The sequence below is a fragment of the Macrobrachium nipponense genome, chromosome 1, assembly GCF_015104395.2.
Source record: "Macrobrachium nipponense isolate FS-2020 chromosome 1, ASM1510439v2, whole genome shotgun sequence".
Taxonomy (NCBI): domain Eukaryota; kingdom Metazoa; phylum Arthropoda; class Malacostraca; order Decapoda; family Palaemonidae; genus Macrobrachium; species Macrobrachium nipponense.
In genome coordinates this window covers 60174287-60196786 of record NC_087200.1, presented here as the reverse complement: position 1 = coordinate 60196786, position 22500 = coordinate 60174287, and the positions used below count along the sequence as shown (strand labels likewise).

Below are 22500 nucleotides of genomic sequence, written 5' to 3'. Positions count from 1 at the left end.
GCGCTACTCTTTCCTTCTAATATTTCTGAAGTATCGGTTATTTCTCTACCCTCTCTCTACCGTCCTCCATCTTCTCCACTAGACCAAATCCGCCTAAAATCCTGTGGTCCAGCTCTTAAAAGTTTTTCCTTCACCTGCCGCCCTTTAAACCTTGCTACCAAATTCATTAAGAAGAATTATTTTTTTTTACTAAGATACAACAATTTGAATATTTTTGCCTGTGTTGATATTTTTCGACTGACTTTCCTTTACATCCTTGTTATATAGAATTTAAAAAGCCAAAAGGAGCAGTATCCAATTTATTCCACACTAACTGAGAAAGCTTTTCTGCTAAGCACAATCTCGAACCATCAGTGACTACTGTTCCCTTCCTCTCTCTGAAGAAAGGCCAAGTTTCTCCTGGAGGTCCTGGTGACCCCTCGTCTTGGCGAACCTCCGCATTATGACGACCACAGACACTGGGGTAGTGTACCTGGGGAGGAGGACTTTCCCTTGTTTTCCCCAGTCGTCGGAAAAAAACTTCTACCTTAAGGTCGTCATCAAGAGAACAAAAATCCCATCTCAACTAAAAGAACAGCCATCCTCTCAGACACGACAAACCATTTTCCGTGGCTACTTCAACTTCACTGGACGTTACTTAACCTACCAGCTTGATGATCATCAGTCAAGATCGGCCACGCAAACGAGCAGTGAAATGTATACAAAACGATGTAAGACCAATCACATGGCAGGCAGGCAAGATGGAGGGCCCTTGGGGGCTGTATTTGTGGGTTCTTCTTGAAGCTCATTCATTGTAGGTAATATGAACAATCGCTCGTACTAAAATATTCATAGAAACGCAATTTCCCTACGGCAGAACGCTTCAAAGAAACACAGCGTATGAGGTTTCGTTCATAATCGAGTCTCAAGACAGTACCAGCTAGCTACTAGTAGCTCCCTGGAGGATTGAGGCCATTCTTACCGCAACAGTGCCTGCTGAAGGCACCATCCTGAAGGCGGTAGGTACTGTACCACACCAACACACGAGTACTCGCCACTCCAATGAGGACCAGACTTTTAACTTTTGCAGGTGTTCCTACATCAAGTCTCCTTACATTGTGCGTCAACAGCAAGTGGTAAGATGGTCTATTCAACATGAATTCAACTAGCTAAACGGTGATATAGTGCAATAGTCAAAAGTATATTCCCAAAACGCCCCTCAAAAAGTTATAGTAACTTAATAAGGAGCTCCAGATGCAAGAAAACGTCCAAAAATCTTCAGTTACAGAAACATGTTCCAATTGGAACTTCATAAGTTCAAGCGAAGTGGCAGTGCATTACTACCCTCATACTCGTCTTCTTGCATATTAAGACATTTTTACCCATTTTTTACTTGTCAATATTTTCATTTTATTATTTAATAAGTGGTGTCTCTTCTTTCTGTACTTCCGTTGACCTCGTCTCGCTTCTTCCTATCGAACGTGTTCTTTAGAAGCTTGTATTTCAAGTCATTGGCCCTTGAGTGAGGTGGGGTTGTTCCATATGAACAGGTTTCATCTTCTGAATAAGAAGAAGAAGAAGAATTGCTATTATATACAACAGGTTGCATATTGTATCGTCAATACGATTTGCCATCGTTAGACCATGGTTATTCTTTGTCGTGTCTAGACACTCAACTTCTTTCTTTGATACCCACAGAACGCATAATGTTGAGTCATTTTTGAAGACCACCTTTACTTAAAAAGGAAAACAAAATGGTTCAATAAATGCAGCTTGCTTTGTTGAAAACCCACTCATTAAAATTCAGGTAATGGTCCAAGGACCTGAAGAAACATGAATGCCAAGCGAGTAGCACATACTAACTCGGGGACACTCCAATTTCACAAGCGATGACGGAACTTCTGTTTCACAAAGGATGACGGAACTTCAATAAAAAGCTTAAAGATGCGCTGGGTTTACCTGCAGATGATGGTCCGCATCATAATACCCGTTGTTGAATAAAAGGAATTTATCTCTTCTGTCATTTCTGTCTTGAAAACAGATATCCAAAGCTGACGACTTTCACGAATTACATTTTCCAAAAAAGAAGAAAAAAAAAAGTCGAGCAAAGCATCTCATTCCCAGACTTTGGTGAGAGAGAGAGAGACGCTCTGCTCCTCGAGAAATCAATTACAATGCGATCAATTATTACCATCATTTAATAATGATTGCCTACTTATGGATTAGGCCAGAATGTAATGGAATACGGAGTTTAGGCCAAGAGCCAAGCACTGGGACCTATGAGGTCATTCAACAATAGAAAGGAAATTGAGAGTGGGTAGGTCTGAAAGGTGTAACAAGAGGAAAACCTCAAAACAATTGCGCTGTTAGGAGAGGGTTAAGGATAACAAGATGGAAGAAAGGGGCATATGAAAGGAAGTACAGTAAAAGGAACGAAATGGGTTGCAGTTAGGGGCCAAAGGACACTGCAAAGATCTTTTAGTAATGCCTACAGTGTACTCCGTGAGGTGCACTGACGACACTGACCCCCTACGGAAAGGAACAGACCAGGAGATGAAAAACTTGCAAAACAAGCTCCCAAAAGATGGAACAGCAAAAAAGGCCACATGACGGAGGAGCAAAAATAAATAAATAAACAAACACACTCCCGGGGTTTCTGCTCGAGTTGAATCCTCGTGAGCATCAATTCCAAAACCGGTTTGAGAATAAGGCGCATTTCCGGAACCTCATTTCGATTCTCAGGGACGCGGTTAAGAGTCGCCCCCGTCATGAGGGTTCAAAGAATCTAGGCCGATGCAGCAGTCTCTGGTCTCACCCCCCTCCCCCCCAACTCTCAAAACTGCAGCAGCTCTCTTCACTCGCATTTTCGGAGGAGACAAGAATTACGAGAAATCACTCCCCACCCTCTCCAGAAAGAAACAACTAAAAAATACGTCTAAGTTTCTTCAACGCAACCGAGTTTTCTGGACATCGTAAAATGCTGTATGAGCCACAGCCCATGAAACTTTCAGCCACGCCACGTCGTGGCCTGTTCTATAGCGTTGCCACACGCACGGCAATGGCTAACTTTAACCTTTAGTAGAAATAAAAATGTCCTAGACTAGTGGGATGCATTTGGCATGTTAGATGATTGGAGGGTGGATGATCAACATACCTATTTGCAGCCCTCTAGCACGGCAGCTCCCTAGAGCTGCCCGGTATGTCACTGAGACAACCATCGAAAACGCTTCCATTCTCCATTCGGTACACAAACGAATGGCTAATGTCAAAACACAGAGAGATTACTTTACGTCCGTCTGTGCGCATTTCTCACTTGATCGCTCTTGCCCATTTGCTAGAAGCAGCAACATTTAACCCAGACAACAAACGCAGCGCAAACCCCGGAAGAGGCCCAACACGAAACAATGTTCGAAATAAGCATAGCAATGGTGACTGCCATAAACCAAGCGCGGTCTGACCAAGGTCACACCTGCTGCTGCTGCTCAACAAAGAGTTGTGAGGAGAGAGAGAGAGAGAGAGAGAGAGAGAGAGAGAGAGAGAGAGAGAGAGAGAGAGAGAGAGAGAGAGAGAGAGAGGAATTGCCTGGACTGTTTAGTATATATCATGAATAAATTAATTGTACGATTCTCTACATGCGGCCATGAAATATATCAGTCATCTGATCAAGGGGGATAAATCATTTCCTGTTTTCTATTAAAAAAAAAAAAAAAAAAAAAAAAACCCTTCAAAAAAAAAAAAAAAAAAAAAAAAAAAAAAAAAAAAAAAAAAAAAAAAACGAGGCGCCTATTTCCCGCTAGGATCAGCAAGTTAATGGTTATGATGTTCAAATGCTGACAACTGAGGTAAACAACATGGATATCAACACAGTGACCTTAATAAAACTTAAAAGAACGACCCACAAAAAACAAAACAACGTTTATAATTACTGTGATAATTTTTCAAGACCCCGTGAATAATAATAATAATAATAATAATAATAATAATAATAATAATAATAATAATAATAATAAGTCGACATATGCCCAAACTTCCTTTTACAGAGAACATGAAATTTCCATTTCTGACATTCCTTTGACTGACAACAGCGACGGTGGCGTTTTTATGGTTCCTCCGAAAACCTAGGAAATAGGCACTTCGGACAAGGAGCTTGCTTCACTTTCGAGGAGATACTAACCCAAGGCTATGGGGCCGGGGGTGCCACATGACTGTACAGATCGACAGATAGCCCGATTGAAAGTCAGGTGACAAATGACTGCGTATGTCGGGAGTTAGCCTGATTGAAGGTAAGGCTACGAGGTGACAAATGACTATGTAGGCACATAGTGACAAAAGTCTGTATATATCGACAGAGAAAGCCTGCTTTAAAGTTAGCTTTCGCCAACTTGATCAATGAAAGCTTCCTGGATATAGTAATATACTACATATATTTTTCTAGTAATAATAATACGGAAGAAAACAAGACGCTACAGTCTGCAAAGATTAAGTTGAAAAATACCAACGACATCGGCACACTTCTGCACCTATTGATGATGGTGAAGCCTAAGTGTAATATGGGCAAAAACAATTGAACTTCACCCGAGTGATGTGGAAGCTACATAATACGGACACAAAAGACTCCTCAGGAAAAGTCTGAGGGTAATAAAAATCAAGGCATCGTAAGATTCCGTAACATCTTTGTCGTGATGTTTCGACTCACGACAGAGGAACGGCGATTGAAACAAATTCTTTCCCCCGATACTTAAACCATATTAGCTTTTTGAGAGCTGGCTCATTTCTTGACTCGAGCATCTCTTGTAACTTGAAAATAACTCGAGAGATTGAGGGCAGATATGTCACAAGAAATATTTTTCGTATCTTTTGCACCCAGTCATCGTTACATGTGTTCATTTTCTTATTTTGGTAAAAATAATACAAGAAAACACAGACCGGCCGTTTCCTCAATTCTGATCCTTTGAAGAATACCAACACGAACGGAAAAGTAAAGTGACGCCCCAACCTTCGAATAATAGTCACGTGACTGTTAACCAAACACTGCTCCTTCCTTTTACCTACAAAAATCCGTGAATCCTGTCAGTGAAGCTACCAAATCCATCAGGCCCGGACTCACCTTGAACCATTCCTTATCCCTTCCGCACAAAGAGTACGCGAAATGTGGGAGTGTCCGTGACGATTATGTAAGCCTTGAACCATTCCACTTCGGTCCCCACGGCTTCATGTGCACCAAAGTTCTCGCGATTTGTTCATGTCAGGAAAGCATTAGCCCGTATCGCCGATTTACCCTAAATTTCCGTACGCTGTTGTTGCCTCGTAAATATGGTCATCAAGGCCCGAAATTTGTTTTATCACATTCAAAACCTGACATGAAAAGAACCCATCAAAACAGAGAAAAAATAACGTGCAAATCATTGAATCCTACAACAATTACGACCCTACAAAAAAACTTTTTTTTTTAAATCGTGTCGGGTAAAACCTGGTAACAATGAAGCAAAGAGTGCGCGAGTACCTACCTGGTACTGGCCACACCTTCCCTTTCTTATATGTACTTCTCAATTAACCTGAATGGCTGACGACCTTCAGGTTTCTCTTCTACTGTCGAGATCCTGCTACCCCTTTGCTTCGCTCATCCCATGATTCTCTCCTTTCATCTTATTACCATCAATCACATTCGCACTTTCGAGCTCGTCTATATGCTACGTGCTGACATTGCAACATTGCAACATCTGTAAACATCAACCACCCTACAAGGCAACTCTTGGCCCACCTTTAGCCGCAAATTTACAGCTTTGCTGCTCTCCTGCAATGATCATAATGACCATCACCTCGCATTTATTATTGATAATGATCAACAAACAGTTCCATCAAATACGACTAGAGGGCCATTCACTGGCAAAACAGGCCTTTATACTAAGGAAGCTTCGGCTATGAATGTGAAGACTTAGAAAAACAAAAACAAATGGGCAATATGCTGAAATGATACATAAAAAAAAACGGTTACAACACAAAAATGTATTGCAGTATTAGAAACTGCTTCTTTGAATTGAACCTAAATGTATCAGACAGTAGATGTCGCCCAGATTCTGCTGCAGACTGACTGCACACCCCTCTTTGACAAACCACTTTTCCAGACTACAAAGAGCAGCTGTCCCATCTGCGCCCCCTGACAGAAGTGTTGCTGTCCTCTTCAGAATTAATTTCGAGAGCTAACGTTCCCAACACCACCCCCACAGTATCTACCATTTTACCAAACGCTTTCTCTAGATACATGCAAAGCTTTTCACTCATTCGGGAAGTAAGCCTACAAACTTTGTCGTGTTATGGGTGCAGGGAAGCTGTATGGAAGAGCCTAAAAAGGTCTGAAAAAGGTTGTTCGCGTCGAGTTGATGGTAGAAGAATTTTAGAACAGGATATTTATGATTTATTTATTATAATGAAATTGTAAAAAAGAAATAATGTGCGTGTTAAACAGTACAGAAAAAATTATTTCTAATAAAATATAGTGTACTTATTTTAATTTTCGTTGGTGAAGCAAAGTTCTATTTGACCGTAGATTTCGGCACGTTTTAATCTACGTTAAAAGTTAGGAATACAATATTTACAACTTAAGCCTGGGGGGAAAATCTTGCACACGTCCCGAGTCAGATGGAGGTCGGATCACGCCTTGTTTCTTGTTACTCTTGAATTTTTTACGCAACTGTTTTCAAACACTAATTAGAAAAAATACATTTCCTGTCTAAATCCTTCCTAATCACCCGCTATCAATAGCCATATTAAAAAGAAAAATTTTTTTTACGGTCAGTCAAAAATCCTAACAAGACCCTCTGACTTTCGTTTCCCCAAAACTAAGGTTCCCTGATTCATTTAAATCGTTTATGCAAAGATTGATACTTAATATCGACATGGAAGTAGGTCACCCACAGAAAATTAAATGAAGTTGATACTCAATCGCTACATGGAAGTACAATTGGGAGGTTGATACTCAATTTCTACTTGGAAGTAAGTACAGTCCCCCCAACCCACTCCCCAGCCCCACAAACAAAATTAAACTCTAGAAATCTGCTCATTCTCAAGCAGCAATCATTAAGAAATAAAGAGGCTAACATAACACTTACCAGTAATCCTGTTTCGACGGACGGTAGGAGGGTGATTCTTGAGCCATCCATGATGCAGTTTTCCACTAAAGTCCCATCTCTTAGGTGTCTGCAAATACACAGAAAAAAATGGCTGAATATATATATACTGCTAAGATGTATATACAGTTTTGTAATTATAAAGGACAGCATACTATTACACTAACTTACTACCAACAGCGACCTGATCTCAAGGTCCGGGTTCGATTTCCCGCTCTGCCAACACAGTTTATTTCGGATCCCACAATTAGCTGTAGGTCCCATTGCTCAGTAACCACCTGGTTCCTAGACAAGTAAAAATATCTATAATCCTTCGGGCCAGCCCTAGGAGACCTGTGAATCAGATTATTGGTCTGGTTAAACTAAGATATACTTAACTTACTATCAACATAAAGTATATATCTTCATGTACTATTCATGACGTACTTCTCTAACAAAGTAACATCTCTTATCTAAACAAAACGCAGGAAAATGGTACACTGAATGCACCCCACTACATGTTTACGATGCAAATATAATAATAATTAAATAATAAAAAATAGCGACTCCCACTAGGGATTAAGCTGAGGAGATATAAGATATGAATATTGATAGAATGGTAAACAAATTTTAGAAGTCTGAATTTTTCAGATACCTTGCTTATTCCACAAACCTGTATAAGTCACTAGGATTATAAAGTCCGTTTAAAAAGCCTGATGTGAAGGTTATTAACTTCCTTCAAAAAGACAGGAAACGATTACTCATGGCACCAGAGCTTGGGACACTCGACCAGCAAGTGTCCACAGTCAAAGGGACCACACACTGTTCAGAAAATGGCTACGGTTGCCATTCCATTAAAAATCCATGGGTCAAGTGTGACCTTAATACAAGAGACAGTTTCTATCTCCTAAGACAAATACTGGGACCAATGAGGTCATTCACTGCAGAAACGGAAGCTGACAGTGAAAAGGCTAGGAAAGTGTAACAGGAGAAACTCAAAGCAGTTGCACTATGACTCAATTGTTAGGAGAGGGTAGAAAGTAAGATGGAAGAAAGAGGATATGAAAGAAAGCGCGGTTAAAGGAACGCAAGCGGTTGCGGCTGCACACTGCAATAACGTTAAGTAATGCCTACAGTGCATCGCATGAGGTGCACTGTCGGCACTAGCCCCCTACAGAGATATATGATTCGCTCATTTCCAGCACTTCCTGATTCCCGCCATACAAAAACTCTTATCTGAAGCAGCAGCTTAATATAAAAGTGCCTTTGGGAGTTCCTACTACAAAAGGATGTTTGGCATCACAATTCACCGAGGACCGGAACATATTACGTGAAATCACTAAAAAATGATTCAGTCTCTCTAGATTAAAGTTCAGGTGGCATATACTACTTCATACATCAGACAAATCGGTCCAAACCCCGTGTAAGCATCAGATTCGGACCATTACTGCATTTCCCCTAACATCCCCTTTTTTCTGGATTCAGGCATTTACAAGGGGGAATCCACAGAATTGAAAAAGAGATCAAATTAGTTTTGTCTACATTTCATTTACTGAATGGTTTGTTTTTCTATACCCCAATAAACCCCACTATCCGGTTCATTCTGAACAAGCCTGTGATTTTCTCAAGTCCAGAAGAGCCCAGACGTGAGAATCGTCAGCAAATAAAGATTTAAATGATGTTTTCAAGATGAAATCAATATCAATGCCATAAAAATACCCAGACTCAGGACTTGGACTGGTTTGATCAGGGCTTCATCGCTAGATACTTGCAGTATCAGATTTGAGATAAAAATTGCGTGGCCAGCACTCTCTTTTCATTGAGCTCAAGGAATACAAGAAAAAGATGGGGGGGTCAAATCACTTAAAAGTTTTAGCAAAGTCAGGAGGTGATCTCATTTCCCGTGATTAATTGTTACAAGTTTTTGATTATCAACACTGACTGATCAGCTATCACAGGTCATTCATAAGTACCAAATTGCAGCCCTGCAGCCTCAGTAGTTTTGATTTAATTTAAGGTTGAAATTAGCCATGGTGGGGCGTCTGGCACCGCTATAGGTGCCAACAACACAGGCCACCAAAGGGCTGTAGCTGCAAGTTTCACGGGCGGTTGCTGAAAGTTTTATGGGCCGTGGCTGAGAGTTTCATACAGCATTATACGTTGTACAGAGAACTCGGTCTCGCCGAATTAACTTCGACGCATCTTTCAATTGTTTGACCACTGCTTCAGTGAAATTGTCTTCAGACTTTTTGCAGTTTCTGGAGGTTGTGGAATCGAGCTGAATAGTGAATTTAGGCCAAAGGCCAAGCACTGGGACTTATGAGGTCACTCAGCGCTGGAAGGTATATGGACGGTAAGAGGTCTGAAAGGTGTAACAGGAAGAAAACCTCAAAGCAGCTGCACTATGAATCAAGTGTTAGGAGAGGGTGGGAAGTAAGATGGAAGAGAGAATATGAAAGGGGGTACAGTAAAAGGAATGAAAGTGGTTGCAGCTAAGGGCCGATGGCACGCTGCAAAGAATCTTAAGTAATGCCTACAGTGCACCGCATGAGGTCCACTGACGGCACTAACCCCCTAAGGGCTCTGGAGGTTGTTGCCTGTGAGGTCTCAGAATCCAGAAGGCTTATTTCTGCAAAGACTTCCCTTCCTCAGCTTGACTTTCAGACGAGAGAACTTGAGAGTCGTCGTTTCATTTCCAGCACCCTGAGGTTACTCACTCTAGGGGTTTGATTTGAACCCGGACGAACTGAACATGAGAACTTTCGATTTCTTTTCGTTTTGTCCAAATGAATCACTTCGGTTTCTTTGGATTCTGTAACTCGCTTTGCCAAGTCATTCCTCTTACTCCATCGAAGAAGAATATCTCTCGACTTCGACCCGGTTCGCCTTGTGGACGAAGAAAGCTTGAAGAAGGACGACGGCTGTGCGTTGTCAAGAGGCGCTGAATAGGTGTCAGGCGAGTTCCTCGTGAACACATCTCGTCGTTAGCGATCTCGTCGTGGTTTTGACGGTCACGAAGAGGTCGCTCATATAATTATAAATCCGATAACCTTGAGGTACGCATAGCAAAAAAAGAATTTTTTTTTCACGAACTATTCAGGCAGATCTAGAACTTTGTTAGTACACATGCATTTTATAAGAACCAGCGCTGTACCGTTTACATTCGTTACACACACATATCGCAATGTATTTATAAATTCCTCTACAACACACAAACACACACACACACACACACACACACACACACATATATATTTATATATATATATCTATATATGTATATATATATATATATTATAATACACACACACACACTGTATCGTGTATGAGATACATCAGAAGCAAGATAATGTTCATAAATGAAACGAACAATAATGCACGGATGATAAATAACAAATAGTGATTGATTTGTTCTTTATTCTTCAGCTGCAAGTTTAACAAACTATAATTTGTCAATACGATTCTTAAAAATACATAACATTAGTATTATAGACGCTTAGTTGTCATTTTCTGGTACATCGCAATAAGCATTAAATAACGACGGACAACCTCCTCGTAACAATATTACGTACAAATAAATAAATAAATAAAAAGACGGAAACGCGTTATCACGAACTCGCTTGCAACTGTAGAAAGTAAAATTCACATACACACACACACACATACACACACACACCAACACAGAGTCCAACGTCAAGTCATTCTGGAGCCCTCGATCGTTCTCAAAGAGAAATTACACAACAGATAATAGAACAGCCTACTATATCCACACTCCCATCAACCGGGGCTCAAGGCCAAGATGATAACTTCTGTCAGTAATAAGGCCCCAGTAAAAGAACTGCGACATTCTCTCTCTCTCTCTTCTCTCCTACAAGAAGTTATGATACTAGCAACATTTACAAATCAGCTAGTTGTACATTGATGAGCGTTCTTCCATCTTACAGTTCTGATAAAAGTTAAAATATAACCTTGAAATGAGGCTTCGTACCAATGACCGCCCGCAGTCCCTTTGGGATGATGATCTTTCCCTTTTACGCTTCGTCTCACACTTGAGGTAAACTGGCGAACATCGAAGCTTTGAAAATGCCACAATGCCCTCTTAACTTCTTGAATTCTTTGCTCTTTTTTGGATACGCTTGTCACTGCAAAGCTTGAAGATCCATGTTCAAAGAAATTTTTTGGATGAAATTGTGTTGTCCGGTACCGGAAAATGAACCCAGGTTCCATAATCACAAAGCAAAGGGGTCACGTTGCCAAATTCAGATCCACACAATTTCCATGACACCCAAACATTCCTAAATGGTTTTAAAATTTTAAAGAATGCAAATTTAACAATTTAAAAATTCTGTAGAGCCGCTACAGGGTATAATCAGGGCCGCCCAAAATAGATCTATCTTTCGGTAGTCTCGGTATAATGCCGTATGAGCAGCGGCCCATGAAACTTTGACCAAGGCCCGGTGGTGGCCTGGTCTATATCGTTGCCAGAAGCATGATTAAGTTTAACTTTAACCTTAAATTAAATAAACACTACTGAGGCTAGAGGGCAAGTTTTTTCAACGCAATCGAGTTTTCTGTACAGCTCATAAAGTTGTATGAAACTCGTACCTGTGGCCAATGAAACTCAGCCGCGGTCAATGGTGCCCCGTATTGTTGGTAACTGCAGCATTGACGGACGCCCGATCATGGCTAAATTCAACCTTTAAAAAAAGAAAAAAAGTCAAAACTGCTGAGACTAGAGTGCTGCAATGACCGGACGCTCTCCACTTGCTCACCAGATGCGGTAGAGTGAGGGTGCGTCCCATGGCTCCGGAACGCGATGCCAGATGCACGATCCATGGCCATGGCTAACTTTAACCTTTAAAAAAATAAAAACTACTGAGGCTAGACGCTGCCATTTGGTATGATTGATGACTGTAGTGTGGATGATCAAATGATCAATCTACAGCCCTCCAACCTCAGTAGATTGTAGATCAGGGAACGAGCAGACGGACAGACGAAGTCCGCACAACAGTTTTCTTTTACGGAAGAAAAAAAAAATCATCAGTCAAATACCCTCATTAATCAAGGTTACCGGGTTATCGTGGAAGTCGTGGGATCAAACTAAGGCTGATGAAAACACGGGTTCTGCGTATAACTATATCCCAAAAGGTGGCTTCTACCTTCTCTTCAGAATCTGTTTTAGCCTCTCCTTTCTAACAATTCATGCACAACTACAAGGTGCCAATGTAACTACAAAAGGTGCCAATGTTGCTATTGGTACGACCAACGGGAAAACTGCCGACTCCTCTATTAATTAGCTGTTGGAGGGACTGCAAAAGAGTGAGTATGGAGCATACTGGAGATTTACACAGAAATGTTTGCCCTACAAACATCAGAAAGTCTGATTAAACTAAATAGAACATCACGCATGGGCAGAGTGCCATACTTGGTCCACCATAGTGAGGCAAATCCTGGAAGGCATGTGATACAAGAGGGTTTTGAGTTTGCATGCAATCTTCAATAGGGAATCCTCCGTCGAAGCTCACTGTTGAATTAAATAACTGGAGCGTGAGGAGCAACAACATATCTTAACTGAAGTTATGTAATGACTGGTATGCTTACCAACAGCAGGCTTAGCTTCATAGTTAAAATCCTATATGAAGGGTTGATATTTTCTTTGAACTTATACCACAAGACTCTGGTAGGTCAAATGACAAAATCTGAAATCTTGTGAATTGTCTGTATGTATATGCCGTATCTGTCGACTTGTACAAAGCTCAGTTCTCCTACAGCTCTCGGACTCTTTTTGGACTGTATTTCATAAAAATGTTTAAATCATCTAATTCACTGGTTCTCAACCACGGGGCAATTCTGATGTTGGGGCTAACTCAATAGACTGTGCTGTATTTCTGCACCACCGCTCTCTCAGTGTCATCGTCTTCCTTTGGATGCCACTGAGTGTTGTCAAATGGAAGTCATTTGGTGTTATCTAACTAAAAGTACATGGAGGGTCTTGGCAGCATCACGTATTTCAATGGGCCCTTGCCTTTATATTGTTTTTTTTTTTACGTTGCATGGAACCAGTGGTTATTCAGCAACGGGATCAACTGCTTTACGTGACTTCCGAACCACGTCGAGAGTGAACTTCTATCACCACCAGAAATACACATCTCTAACCCCTCAGTGGAATGCCCGAGTTTCGAACTCGCGGCCACCGAGGCGGCAGGTCAATGCCATACCGTTCACAGAGCCACTGAGGCGCTTATATTAATATATAATATAATATATATATATATATATATATAATTATATATATCTATATCTATATATATAGATATATATATATATATATATATATATAATATACATACACAAACAAAAAGAAGCATAATGTTTTTTTTGGACCTTTTGATTTGATTGGAGTAACAAAAGACACACATCTTTGGACGATGCGCCTACGTTCAAGATTCATTATTTTGAGGCCTGAATGAAATCGAATAACGCTATTACATATTTTCTATTGCATTTTTTATCCGCTACAAAAAAAGATTCGTACTAGCAAATTATGGCAAGAAGCGAAGAACCATCGGGAGAATATTAAAAATCACAATTTCAGAATCACCCAGTAAATCATCTTCACATTCGAATACGTTTCGAGTCTCAGTTCGATTCCCGGCTCGGCCAACGCGGAATCAGAGAAATTTATTTCTGGTGATAGAAGTTCATTTCTCGATATAGTGTGGTTCGGATCCCACAATAAGCTGTAGGTCCCGTTGCCTAGGTAACCAAAGGTTCCTAGCCACGTAAAAATATCTAATCCTTCGGGCCAGCCCTAGGAGAGCTGTTAATCAGCTCAGTGGTCTGGTAAAACTAAGATATACTTAACTTAACTTTGAACAAATCTTTGAAAATCAAAATGTAGAGGTTCTCTCTCTCTCTCTCTCTCTCTCTCTCTCTCTCTCTCTCTCTCTCTCTCTCTCTCTTCCCCCAGGCAACCTCTTTGAAGGGGAATACAGGAAATACTGAACCCGCTGTTTCACTCCCTCGCCCTGATGGCATCGACGCTGTCCACGACAACCGAGATCCCAAATCAAAGAGGAGGTCGAGGCGTTGGTAGAATGTCTTCTGCATTCAACAGAAAACGAGTATAGAAATGATCTTTCAATATGTAGATGTCAATCAACTACGAATGAGAATTTGGAAATTTCTGCTACGCTCGACGAGAAATACATGACGACTTTTAAGGGACTAGAACGATGATCATCAAGGCTTCCGAAAGTCAAGAGCAACAAAATATAATAGTTACACAAAAGAATGAGTCGGTTGGCGTATCCTTTGTTGCACTAGATGCTACATAGGAACCTAATCCAAATAGCAGCCTACCTTACCCTTCTGATTAAAGATAAAAAAGAGAAAGAAGAAAAAAAAAAAGCCCATTCTAACCTCGTCCCCTTCCCTCCAAAAACTCGCACCCTTCTTTCCAATATAAAAATGCGCCCTCCCTCCCTCCCTCCCTCGCTCGCTTCGTCCATACTCTCCTGCCACATACACATTACCTTCGTGTTCTCCCTTCCCCTTCCCCTTCCCCTTCCCCTACAGCCATCCCACGGCCACGTCCCTCCCTCCTCTTTTCCACCTTCATACCGAGCTGATCTTTTTGTACCATAGGAATATATACGAGGAGGGTGACGAGGATCGAGGAGGAATCAGGAGGCAGCGAGGAGAGAGGAGAGAGAGAGAGCTCCCTCCCATCAGGACTCCGGTCAATTCAGTCGACGCAGAAGGGGAAAGGAAAGAAGGAAAGGGAAAGGATAGAAAGAAAATGAAAGGAAAGAAGGGGACGACGCCAAGATGCGGGAGCGGAGGAAGGAGAGGAGAGGAGTGAAGAGAAAGGGAAAAATCGAAGGAGGAGGAGAGGGGACAAGGATAACACAAAGAGGAAAAAGGAGGGGATGGGAAAATGGGATACGACAGAGATCAAAGACGGGAAAAAACACGGAAAAGGGGTGGATGGAAGGATGGAAATGGATTTCCTTTCAGAGAGAGAGAGAGAGAGAGAGAGAGAGAGAGAGAGAGAGAGAGAGAGAGAGGAATATATACTGGAAATCTTCTTCTACCCCTACAGACAACGGCGATTACTGACGAATGCCCCGCCTTGGCAGATCTCGGTAGCACCTTCACTTTTGAAAAGTTTGTCGGATCGCTTCTGTCCTTCCACCAAAAATCTTTTTTCCGATTAATCGAGACGATTTACCTGATCGGCGTCGACCTGTCGGTTTACTTTCATTCTGAATATGATCGTATGAATAGAGATCGAGGGACTGTGTGTGTGTGTGTGTGTGTGTGTGTGTGTGTGTGTGTGTGTGTTCATTGTGAGGCAAACCTCAGTTCGTAGGTGTTCACTCCCCTAAAAACAAAAGTCAAGGGCTCCTCCTGTCTTGAACCTGCTACTCTGGTAGGAATCAGTTTTCTTTTTTCCTATAGACATCCTTTACTCGCGGATATTAAATATCAGCTATAAATTTGTTGTACCTTTCCCGTGAAGCGTTCATTTCGTTAAGGGTGAATAATGCTATTTATTCCCGACCTTCGCTTCTTACAATTGAAAAAGGACCCTATCTGGCAGATAAAGAGAGAGAGAGAGAGAGAGAGAGAGAGAGAGAGAGAGAGAATTACCATTTAGCTTAAGCGCCTCTGATTACAAAAACCAATCCAAGTTACGTATTAGCGTCACAAGAAGCGATTGCATACAACTCGCTGCTCCGGAATAAAAACTAACCTTGATGCAACTATAATACCGAAACGCTCTCCCGCGCGCGAGCGCGCCTGACGCAACACGAGTACGCCAAAACACGAATTTGACCTTAACGTTCCAAAATATCAAGGTGATGGCGCAAGACCGTGCCATACGAGCAGGTTGCGGAAGTAGAAGCAGGTATCTAAGCGACCGGCTCTCTCTCTCTCTCTCTCTCTCTCTCTCTCTCTCTCTCTCTCTCTGTGTGTGCTGCCAGGTGATCGTCGCCGAGGGGACGCTGATGTCATCGATCTAACAATCTATTGGTGATCTCGTTTAGGCGAAGAGCCTCTTGCATGACGAGCGGAATTTGATTCCGTCACAGACTAAAGGAAAAATAAATGCGACGAAGTTTCTTCAGTGAAATCGAGTTTTCTGTACAGCTTATAGGGAGACCGGGGCTAGTTGCATACAGGGGGTAGGTTGATACACCGTCAATAACTTCATCAAACAGCAATCGTTGGCGCCGAGGTTCTTCACACGATTAGGCGTCAGTAACAGCCTTATCCTCGTTGAGTGAAAAACAAGCAAAAAACCGTTTTCGGATACCATGAGTAAATATTTCAACCTTTCGTATTATTTTCATAGACCTTAATGAAACTCGTGTTTATGAAAAATGGGGTTATTTGTAAAAATAACTGTTTCTATGCTACATATGTGATTAGACTTCATTTTCCCATAATACAAATGAATAGCAAAATTTATGAGAAGGAAAATAATTCGCTCGAGGCTAATTGTTGCAATCAGTAACAACTTTCCGCGCATAATATATAGTTGTATCTGGTCGACCAAAAGATAATCCATAGGATACACCTGAAGCTGTAGAAGCCACAAAAGAATACGTAATGAAACCAGAGCAAATGATGAAAGCCCGTTACAGCCTACTGAAGTTTGCATAGGCTACACGATACCTACCTGTGAACCTCCTCAAGACCATCTAACTCCCCATTACATAACAAGCCTTTGAAAAAGATTTCAGACCCTGTTACAAGCTCAAGCAAGAATGGTTCAGATAGGCCTTACCTATACAAATCACCTCCTCCTATAAAGACAGACCAAAGACCTACAAGAGAATCAAACCCCCAGAGGAGCTACAACCATTGAAAAAGGCTAGCTAGCCCTACAAAGACAGAGATGCAAACAAGGAAAATGAAACTACAAAAGCACAACGAGGATTCACAAGGAAAAAGGCTCAAGAGTAAAACCAGTAAAAGGAATCTGAATACAAAAGGTTTCTTTAGTCTGATGGAAATAAAAGAAAAAAGAACATGGAAGTATTGATGAAATGGCCAAATGGCCTAAGGGTAGTAATGGGTGCAATGCATCAAATGCAAAGTTTAGGTATATGAACGCTGCAAAAATGAAATTGCTCATTATGTATATATGCGACCCGTGTACAATGAAGTGTTAACCGATTATATTACATAAATCAAAAATTATATAACCTTTTTGTTACATAAGTATGATTACACACATAATAACCTTTTCACAGCATAAATTTGTTTAAGTTTCCTTCATTAGAATTGAATCAGAGGTAAAAATAGTAAAATTGTAACAACTAGCCCCCGGTCACCCTAAAGCTGTGCAAAACTCAGCCACGAGCCCTGTGTTGCTGGCACCTATAGCAGTAAGTTTTTATTTAATCTTGAATTAAATAAAAACTACAGAGGCTACCGGCCTGCACCTTGGGAGTTTTGATGATTGAAGGGTGGATGACCACCATCCCAATTTGCAACCCTCTAGTCGCAGGGGTTTTTAAAGATTTGACGTGGGGGGGGGGGGGGGCAAAAAAAGTGCGGACGGACAGACAAATGGCCATCTTGAAAATTTTCGTTTACAGAAAACTAGAGTCTTTTTAATTTACGAGTGGTAGCCCTCACATCCATTTGCGTTTATTTTGTCCTTGCTTCTATTGCAATTTTGACCTAGCTTCTAAATCATTTTTTCTCCATTTTCTAAATCATTTTTGCCCATTTTTGACCTTGCTTCTAAATCATTTTTGACCTTGCTTCCAAATTAGTTTTACCTATTTTTGACCTTGCTTCTAAATGATTTTTGCCTATTTTTGACCTTGCTTCCAAATTAGTTTTGCCTATTTTTGACCTTGCTTCTAAAGCATTTTTGACCTTGCTTCTAAATTATTTTAGCCTATTTTTGACCTTACTTCTAAATAATTTTTTTTACCTTGTTTCAAAATTATTTTTGCCCTAGTTTCTGAATCAGTTTTGCCCTAGGTCTTAAATAATAGTCTTAAATTCAGAAGCTCTATTAGCCCCCCCCCCCCACCCCCCCCCCTCCCCCCCCCCCCCCAACAAACACCTTTCTCACTCCACCCAATATGCGTTTAGTTCAGACTCCCATTGTGTAAGCGGAAAACTGTACAGTGGTGCTCAAATCTCATGCGACATGATTCTTTTTGTATCGTCCAGATTCTCAGACTCAACGTGACGTTGCCAATAATTTTTTTTTTTTTTATTGTCATGCATATCGAAAAGTTTGCGAATTCACAGATAGCCCTATTTTCCTCATTGTTATAAAGATATGCTCCCTTTTATGCATTGCCATAATCCGTAATCTGTGTGATTTGAACCGATTTTTTTTACGTTGCTTAGTTTACAGTACGGTGTGTTAAGGTTAGCGGTGCTCTCATAGCGGTGCTCTCATTAGAACTACGTCTGCAGCATTAAGACAGTAGACCTAAGAAGCTCAACAGTCATAACTCGAACCAATACTATAAAAAAAGCTAATGAAAAATGTTTCTTCGGTGCAAATCCAGTTTTCTTTAGAGCGTATAATGCTGCATGAAACTTTCACCCACGGTATGGTGGTGCCCTATGTTGTAGGTATTTATAACGGTGCCAGAAAATAAGATCATGGCTAACTTTAACCATAAATAGAATAAAAACTACTGTGGCTAGAGGGCTGCAATTTAGTATGTTTGATGATTAGAGGTTGGATGATCAACATACCAATTTCAAGCCCTCAAGCAGTTTTTAAGATCTGCGGGCGGATAGGAAAAGTACGGACGGACAGACAAATAACCATTTCAATAGCTTTCTTTTCAGAAAACTCAAAGAAATCCATAATCAACCAGTGAACGTTTTTCATAAGTAGTTATGAAAGTTCTTGTTGAGAGAGCATTTTCGGTGGTTTTAGACATTCTGAAAAAAAGAATGGTCGCATTTTTGAGAAAAAATAAGGAATATATAACTCGAGGAGTGATGCCATCTCTCTAGACGAGTTAGATCACCTTACCGAGACCATCCAGTATGCAGATACGATGAATATTTAACGAATATTTATGAAGCTATGTCGAAAACAACCTGATGTCAGAGCTGACTGGGATCGAGTGTTATCCAGTTATCCAGCCATAATGGTAATCAACCGAAGACAGCGGCGTCCCCAGTCCAAGACAGGACAGGAGTCTCCAATGATCTGGCACCTGACACCCAGTGCCAATAATCTTTGCATCCACATACAGGAGGGTCGCGTTACGATAATCTACCACCCCCTGGAGGGATGGCATCACTCTACAGTTATGATGAAGTCCTTTTCTCAAAATGATTTCCGAGACCACTGCCAACACCGTCGCCCATTCTCTATAAGAATGACAGCTGTAAAAATCTCGCAAACCCTGACGCCCTCGCTTCCTGGTGTCCGGAAACATGCAAATACTCAATACTCACTCGCAGCATCCACTCTCTCTCTCTCTCCCTCAAGAGTAACTATTAACATTGTAAACATCCACTTTAAAATGTTGATAGCTATAAATATTGCAAATACTCACTAGCACCATCCTCTCTCTCTCTCTCTCTCTCTCTCTCTCTCTCTCTCTCTCTCTCTCTCTCTCAAATCGATAGCTAAACCTCGCTCGTATACTCTCTCTCGGGATCTCTCTCTCTCTCTCTCTCTCTTTTTCTCAGTATGAGAGATATTCGCATCATGAATAATCACTCTCTTCAGAATGTTCTCTTGGGACATCCTGAATGCTCTAGCTTTCTCTCAGAATGGCGTATACAGAGAGAGAGAGAGAGAGAGAGAGAGAGAGAGAGAGAGAGAGAGAGAGAGAGAGAGAGAGAGTTGCTTCTGGCAACTTCAGGCCGTGCAGATTTAAAGAGTAAGTTTTCATACGGATAGAGTAAACACGCGCGCACGTACACACACACATACACGCGCGCGCACGCACACACACACACAAGACGTGAATGCATGTAAATTAGGGTACACATATTGATTTGTAGTAGGAGCATATGCTTTCCGTCCTTCCCTTGCGCAGTCATCTAGCAACAAGACATCCGAGCGATGCCTGCGACACGTTGCCAATAAAAAGGAAAAATAAATAATAATAAATGAATAAATAAATAAAAATAAAGAAAAGCTGGAACGACGTTTGAATTTTCAGAAAATGGATTTTTTTCGGAAAGGGGAAATGTACAACCATTCATTCGTGATACCTAACATTCTTTCCTTATAAGCGATGTTCGCCTCCACAATATTCTGGACTCACATTCATATTTATACCCCTTATGAAAATTTAGATGTATACACATAAAAGCTTTATATGAGAACATATACAGGTAAAAAAAAAAAAACATTCAGTCACTGCACTACATACGCAAGCACGAGTTTTACGAGACATCTGAGCATAGAGGAACGCAAACATGGGTACAAAAATATTCTGCAGCGTGAACGTCAAAAAAGGACAAAACGGTAGATTCAGTGGTACTTTCCCCCTCTCCCAGCTAGAGGCAGAGGAATTAGGCTCCGCTGAAGAGTGTTTTTGGAGGGCAGAATTGTTCAAACGGCGATACACACATGACTTATCGCTGAAGACCACCGTAACCGGGAAATATCCTGGCCACTCGATATTCCAACATATCAATTCTTTATTTTCAAAGATGTCCCCTATCTGCCTTGGCAAAGTCAACACTCTGCCAATCAGGATGTCCTATCAATCGTTATGTTTTAGATGCTGCTGACACTAAGTGTCACCAGATTCTATTCGAAAGGCCAGCTTAGTGGCCATTTTCCATCATCATCAAATTTCTGCTAAAATGTCAAAATACGAATAATTCCGTTGAACATAAGCAAATTCTATGCCATTTCATACGTTTTAGAGATTCTGAAACTCATTTCTCTAAATTCTCTAGAATATAAGATCATTGAAAGCAACACATTTAAAATGTGTAAATATATCGAAGACTTTTGAAAATACAATCTTGGTACATTTCAAACTTCAGGCTGTGTCTACATACTGATATCTTTCGCAAAAAAAGTCGGCCACACCCTTGTCGGCGCACTATATGTACTATACCTACACTTCCATGGTCGCCCCTGCTATCTCACTTCTCAACTCAGCTTCCTAGATGTCGCAATTACACAGCAGCAGCCAAGAGCTAGCAATCTGCGTTGGCTTATGAATGAAATTCGGTGAGGGTAACATAAAAATGTGTGTGTGAGAGAGAAAGACCATTTAAATCTAAAGTTTGATTCAACAGAGCGTATTGAGTGTACTAAAGTAATAGATATATCATGTGAGATGTATCACATACTTAAATAACTGTCTTAAGAATCTATTTTCTAGTGTTTGAGTAAACAGAACGTATTTATGGTACTAATGTAACAGATATATCATGCGAGATCTAAAGCATACTTGAATAAATATCTTATAGATCTATTTTCAAGCGGATACCATTTACTTTTCCTAACTACAATACGAAGTGTGTTTGACTTCCCGATCACATCTGAGACCACACGCACAGAAGAACAACACCCAGTAGGCGTTGAGTTTTACCTGGGAAACTTTACTTCCCACGAACTCACTAGCCACTTCTCTCCCATCTCGACTACTGAAGCACACAGAATGAACACGCACATGGAATGGACAAAGTCAACTGATAAAATATCAGTGCTATAAAGTTAACGTATCCTTGTCGACCGTCGAACGGCAGAAGCATAGTACGTACTTCTGAACTTTCACTTTGTGGCTGAGAGAGAGAGAGAGAGAGAGAGAGAGAGAGAGAGAGAGAGAGAGAGAGAGAGAGAGATTCTCTGGTAATTAACAAAGAGGAAACTGCCAGAGGCAAAACATCATACGTAAGCACGTACCATATGACGAGATATTATGCAGTAAGGAATAAATGAGTGGGTCTAAGGCTCCGAAGTAATATATGTCTAATTCTACGGTCACGGGGCTACCGTATGTTTAGTTTTAAAAGGTATGGAGAAAACATTGTTGGAAAAAAAAACTACACACACACACACACACACACACACACATATATATATATATATATATATATATATATATATATATATATATATATATATAAATGTATATATATATAATATATCTATATATATATATATATATATAATCAACTTAGGGCAATATGCAAAAAGTATGTTGTATTCCTTTTTGAGCAAGAAAAGGCACTGCCCCGTACTGACGGAAATACGACAACCTTGTCAACAGTATTAGATACCTGAGCAGAAATCTGGCGGCGACAATCAATGGGAAAAACTGCATCATAATTAGTTTCGAAAACCCCAGAACATTTCCTCCATATTAAATATATATTCTACCGGCCCGCTTCTTTACCAGATACTCGTGTACTAATTATAATACCACATTATCCTTTT

The 22500-nt window shown here is 40.7% G+C and overlaps 1 protein-coding gene across 1 annotated transcript in view; it reads right to left on the bottom strand.

The window, feature by feature from the left end:
* Window positions 1–22500, bottom strand: part of LOC135219340 (midnolin homolog) — a 244503-nt gene that overhangs the window by 171267 nt on the left and 50736 nt on the right. Inside the window, exon 2 of the mRNA XM_064256016.1 lies at window positions 7089–7176. Within this exon, the coding sequence (XP_064112086.1) occupies window positions 7089–7176 (88 nt within the window). The remainder of the gene's footprint in view (window positions 1–7088; window positions 7177–22500) is intronic.